Source organism: Scardinius erythrophthalmus, assembly GCF_964197995.2.
Source record: "Scardinius erythrophthalmus genome assembly, chromosome: 5".
NCBI classification, from domain to species: Eukaryota; Metazoa; Chordata; class Actinopteri; order Cypriniformes; family Leuciscidae; genus Scardinius; species Scardinius erythrophthalmus.
In genome coordinates, this window is record NC_138225.1 from 5,789,101 (window position 1) to 5,794,650 (window position 5,550).

Sequence of the window (5,550 nt, forward strand, 5' to 3'; positions counted from 1 at the left end):
ATAGGACTTTTACTTTGTTCATAATGTGGTAGTATGCAGACCTAATGCAGCGTTTATATATATATATATATATATATATATTATATTATATATATATATTGGATCCTTGGCTTTTTTGTTGCGATTTAGGAATCGTTAGATAATAAATCATGCAGGTGTGCTCTTTCCTGCTCTATAGTACCTAACGTCAACACTCTACAAGCTAATACTTACGGCAACCAGCAGCCGACTGCTTGCCAAATAGTCTTATATTTAATCTTAATATATATATATATATATATGTATTTGAATATGAAATATAGACTACAGAAATACTACAAAATTGTATATATATATATATAAAAAAAAACTTGTCAAAGTGAATCTTGAGAGGTTATGGATGCCTTGGTTTCTCTGAGTTTAGTGGTGATTGTGAAATAATGACGTCATTAGCCGTGTCAGCCTGCACTTTTGAGAAGGGATTGTTTATAGCACGTTCTCGTCCACAGAATCGCTCCTCTCAGGTCCTAAACGCCACGTTCCTCTCGGTACGACTCCCTGTGCTGGCCCGGCACGACCCGTTCAGTTAAGGCAATGAGAGGAGCCACATACCGTAATGTAAAGGGCCTCATTCGTGAAACAATCGACCATATTTTCCCATGTGTTTTCATCTAGAGATGCGAATTGAAGTGGAATATGAATAAAGCCGTTTCCATCGTATGTGTTTAAGAGAACAAAATCTTGTGAAACTGGCGCAGAGTATCAATAAACTGATAAAGAGTTGCAGCAACCAGGGAAGCCTCTGACTCTTTTCTTCCCCCAACATAATGAATTGCTTTGTGCATCAGAGCATGCAGACGAAACGCTGTAACAAACGCTTTCATGTTATCTTGTGCTCGGATGCTTGGGAATGTAATCATGTGAGCCAAATCATTTTGATGACAGACTTTGGCTCAGGTATTTCAGAATGATTAAAACAATATTTTAGATGGTGTGCAATGAGATTGATCCACTGGTTAGTTCAGTTATCCAATCACATAATCTGTTGAGTCATGCGTTTCGCAATCACGATTATATTTAGTTCATTTGTTTCATCGTAGTTTATGTGCACGATTTCTTACCAAAAAAAAAAAAAAAAGGTTTTTATGCACATTTTATACGCATCTGCCATTTTTTATGCGATATCCCAAAATTCACATAAGAAATATGTGGATGGAAACAGCCACTGAATGAAATGAATGCGAAATTGGGGTTTTATTCATATAACCCAAGCGGAAACCATGTTTAAATTGATCTAAAATGTGACGTTCAATTCAATGCGAAATGAGCGTTTTACGCTTTAATGACGACGTGCAACGCTCTTTAAATGTTTATGGAGTGCAGGCTTCAGGGTCGTGGAGGTCAGGACGGCTCTTGTATGATCGCATGCTTCTTGACTCTAGTGTTGCAAAACAGAAACTCAAGGCCACGGATGCTTTTCCAGCAACGGCGCCAACGTGCACCGCTACCGTCATGGAATCAGGCACATGAAAATGTAAAAACAGAGTAACAAACCAACAAAACATAACAAAACACGATTTAGCGCTGCTAAACCCCAGCACTGCTTGCCGTAAGAACGACGTCGCAGCTAAATGTAAATGGGCAAATCTTTGAGATGAATTGATTGAAAACCTGCATTTCCCAGTTATTTAAACATAATAAAGAAGGAAGAAGTATTTATCAATGTAAAAAATAAACCAGTTTACTCTGTGATCCCAAATCTTACTCTCGCGCTCTACACGCTTTGCAGGATGGAGTTGGAGCACTCCAAACAGATGAGGTTTTGCCCTCCCAGGACGAGCGCCGCCGCATTGTCTCCGCAGCGTACGCACGCGGGAACCTGGCTGTGTTTGGGGAAGGTGCGCATGTCCGGCGGAGAGCTGGAGCCCGTGCTGTCGCCGCCGGACGGGGAAAACGCCGTACCAAAGGCCGGGAGACTCTGGGAATTCTCCTGCACCAGCCGAACCAGCGGATGATGATGATCCAGCGCCTCCGGAAGAGGCGGAGACAGACGAGCGAGAAGGGATGGAGAGAGCCTCGGCGTGTTCGGCAAACTCGCGCCTCCCCGATCGAAGGCGCTCCACAGGGGATTGGTGGACGGGGCCGTCATCGTTAGCCCGTCGTATCCAGACGAATCTTCAGATCCCAAGGGAAGCTGGGAATCGCCGAACCAGAACGTACCGCCGGTGCTGCCGGGACTGAGATCCGCCACTCCGCTGCCTTTCCCGCTGTAGTACGACTCGCTTGAGTTGCTTCCGAGCGAACTGGAGCTGTCGTTTCGGTATCCCGCGGCGTTGCTGTGGAAGCTGCCGTTGTTGAAGTTTGAGACGCCGCCGGAGAAGAGCCAGGCTCTGTTGCTTCCCGACTCGAAGCCTACGTCGGTGCCGTTGTAGTGGAAGTCGTCGTCGTCTGCGCTGGTGTCCACGTTTCCCGCGGTACGCAGAGCAATATGGGCTTCGATTTCCTCGCGCGCTCGATCCACGTTCTCAGGCATGCCGGTCACCTCAAACACCGGTTCTTTGTCACGGCTTGGTGTGACGATGTAGGTGTGGGTTTGCTGCTGGATCCTCTTGATAGTCGCTCCTTTCGGTCCCACCACGAGCCCTACCATTCGATACGGCACCCGTACCTGGATGGTTGTCTGTCCCGGGTGGCAAGGGACGCTGTTGTGTCCAACGTTTGGCGCCAGTTTGTTCCGAGACGCCCGGATGAGGGAAAAATGCTCGGCCGCAGACATAATCTCGCGCTTCGCCGTCATGACATCCTCCTTTCGTCCGGTCACTACGAACAATGGTTCTTCTCCTCTAACGGGTGTTTTGATGTAAGTGTTGGTCTTTGCTCTCAGAGCTTTGATCTTGCAACCTGAAGAGAGCAGAAAAACAGACAAGTCAGCAAATTGCTAGCTTAAGAAGACATTAATCAATCAATCAATCAATCAATCACACTGATAGACAAGTGATCTCCTCTCAGGCATAATTAGAGCAGTCCTTGATGTTGATTGGTCAATACTAATATAGATGTAGTTGGGTAACACTTTATTTTACAGTGTCCTCGTTACATGTACTTACAATAGTATTAACAGTTAATTATGCATAATTAAATCCAACCAACCCTCAACCAAACCCTAATCCTACCCTAACTCTATAGCAAGTACATGCACTTAATTAATATTACTCAGTACTTTAATATATAGCTACAATGTAACAATGACACTGTAAAATAAAGTGGAACCTGTTGTTGTCAGTGTGCTAGTTCACTTGTATTACACAACTTGTTTTCATACAGTGCAGTGACTAAACATCACGTCATCACAGATAAGTGGGGCAGCTGTAATCCATAGTAACAGACAGTTCAATGAGGTCAGTTCGAGCATATATTATTAAAAGCATTTTCAGCAAGATTTCATTATAAAATGCATGTATATTGAAAATTTGGCCCATACAATTCACAATTTGTTATGACTAATAATAAACTAAACTTTTTTTTTTTAAGAGTACTGTTTCTATACTTTTACATAGTTCATATATATATATATAATACTGGTGGTCAAAAGTTTGGAATAATTAAGATTTTTTTTATGTTTTTGTCTCTTCTGCTAATTTGAATTGAATTTATTTGATGAAAAATAAATTAAAAACAGTACTTTTTTTAATAATTATTACATTTTCAAATCAGTTTTATATTTTAATTTATTCCTGTACATATGCATGTTTATAGTACTTTATGGGCTGTCGGTTTAACGTGTTAGTTTAATTAATTAGGTATGGGGAAAAATAACGTGTTAAAGTTATTAACATGTTTAATGGACCCCACCCAAGACCTACGTAGTTCATCTTACATTTCGCACAGTTGATGCTGGTGATGAACATGAAGCAGGGCAACAACTCATGCGTGATGAAGCCTATTGACTGCAGTTAGAAGAACCGTAAAATTCAAGATATCATGGTAAAAATGCCCCTTTATGAGTTTTTGTCTCATATTTATATCATGATACAGTTATGCAATATCACACGAGTAACGAAGGCAATATCACACGAGTGAACCAATGATTCAATGGCCCATTCTTAAAGAGAGAGCCATTTTGTAATGTCTATTTGAGATTTTCCCATTTAACCCAATAATGACTTTTTGGGGGTAATTTCACTGCCAAATTTGATGTGCGATTAGTTAGCGATTAATTATGCAATTAAAAAGTGTAATCGCTTCACAGCCCTAATGTATATATTTCTCTCCAAGGTGAGGTCTATGAAAACATCAGCAGGGCGAGTTCAAACCTGAATCGCTAATCCAACAGGCCCAGCACAGAAAGAAACCATTAATGTTAAGCCCTGCTCTGGCTGAAATGTGAGACAAAATGAGTCACTCACAATATTAGAATATTAAACATGACACAAGCAAACAAACCCACCCTGCCGGCCAACTATTTCCGCCACATGCTCAGATGTGGGCACCATCACACACTCTGTTGTGTTCACGCTCTTCCTCCTGGTGTTTAGTGCACACCTCTCGCCCTCCTGCATCATCATCATGGCCATCATCATCCTCCCCTGAACCTGGTGGAAGCCTTGGGACTCGCCCAGCCCATCCTGAAAGAGCCCACCCGTCCCCGGTGCCTCCATGCCTGTGAGGGCCAGGGCCCTCAGCTGGTCCAGATCAGCATCATGTCTGATAATATTGTTGTTGGTGCTGTTTTCCTCTTCTGATCTAGTTTGGGACAGGGGCTGGAGGTCCAACACCGCACCCAGGACACCCAGATGAGGAGTATCACGTGCTTCTGATGGACTCTCATCATCCCTGAGGCTCAACCCGCTCAGGTTCGGTACCAGTACCGGGAGGTCCGGTTCAGTATCGTCTGACTCCAAGAGTTGAGCTGCGTTACTGGGCATGCTCGACCAACAACGTGTCCTGCTTTCACTGCGGGACAAACAAACTTAGTGTCACGGCAAAGCTCTTCTGTTACTGTATTCAAGTGTACAGAAATACAGAAAATGCTATTCATAAAGTGTATAAAGTGTATTTAAACTTACGGTTGGTATTTACAGCAGCGGCAGATGTGGTTCCGTGACCCTGTTCTACTGGATCTCTTTGTTTACGGTTCTTCGGGGATTCTCGCGCATGTTTGTGAACAGCTGATCCTCGCGCACAGCGCCACACGCCGACGCGGATCAAGCTTTTAACAGCCAAAACGTTTAATTATATATTTTATATTTAAAAAAAAAAGTATCTTATGCCCATCAAGCCTGCATTTAATTGATCAAAAAACAGTAATATTGTGAAATATTATTACCTTTTAAAATATTAGAATGATTTTTGAAGGATCATGTGACACTGAAGACTGGAGTAAGGATGCAGCTTTGATCAAAGTAATAATTACATTTTAAAATATATTCACATAGAAAATAGTTATTTTTGATGGTAATAATATTTTACAATATTACAGTTTTTTTCTGTATTTTTGATAAAAGCAGGTTTGATGAGCATAAGATACTTCTATCAAAAACATTAAAAATAGTAATGTTTCCGAGAGAGAGA

At 42.1% G+C, this 5,550-nt stretch overlaps 1 protein-coding gene across 1 annotated transcript; it reads right to left on the reverse strand.

Moving 5' to 3' along the window:
• Nucleotides 1–1,015: 1,015 nt before the first annotated feature.
• Nucleotides 1,016–5,168, reverse strand: mex3c (mex-3 RNA binding family member C). The gene is made up of 3 exons (XM_081366921.1): nt 5,046–5,168; nt 4,427–4,932; nt 1,016–2,880 (listed from the first exon to the last, which is right to left on the reverse strand). Exons 2-3 carry the CDS (start codon nt 4,902–4,904, stop codon nt 1,754–1,756), a joined length of 1,605 nt encoding a protein of 534 aa, XP_081223047.1. The 5' UTR covers nt 4,905–4,932; nt 5,046–5,168; the 3' UTR covers nt 1,016–1,753.
• Between the last annotated feature and the right edge of the window lie 382 nt (nt 5,169–5,550).

Excerpts from the sequence above, each read along its gene's own strand:
- mex3c (XM_081366921.1), bottom strand. The coding sequence starts at position 4,904 with ATGCCCAGTAACGCAGCTCAACTCTTGGAGTCAGACGATACTGAACCG. Across the intron at positions 2,881-4,426 it reads GGAAATAGTTGGCCGGCAGG|GTTGCAAGATCAAAGCTCTG; the intron begins GTGGGTTTGTTT and ends TGCTCTCTTCAG.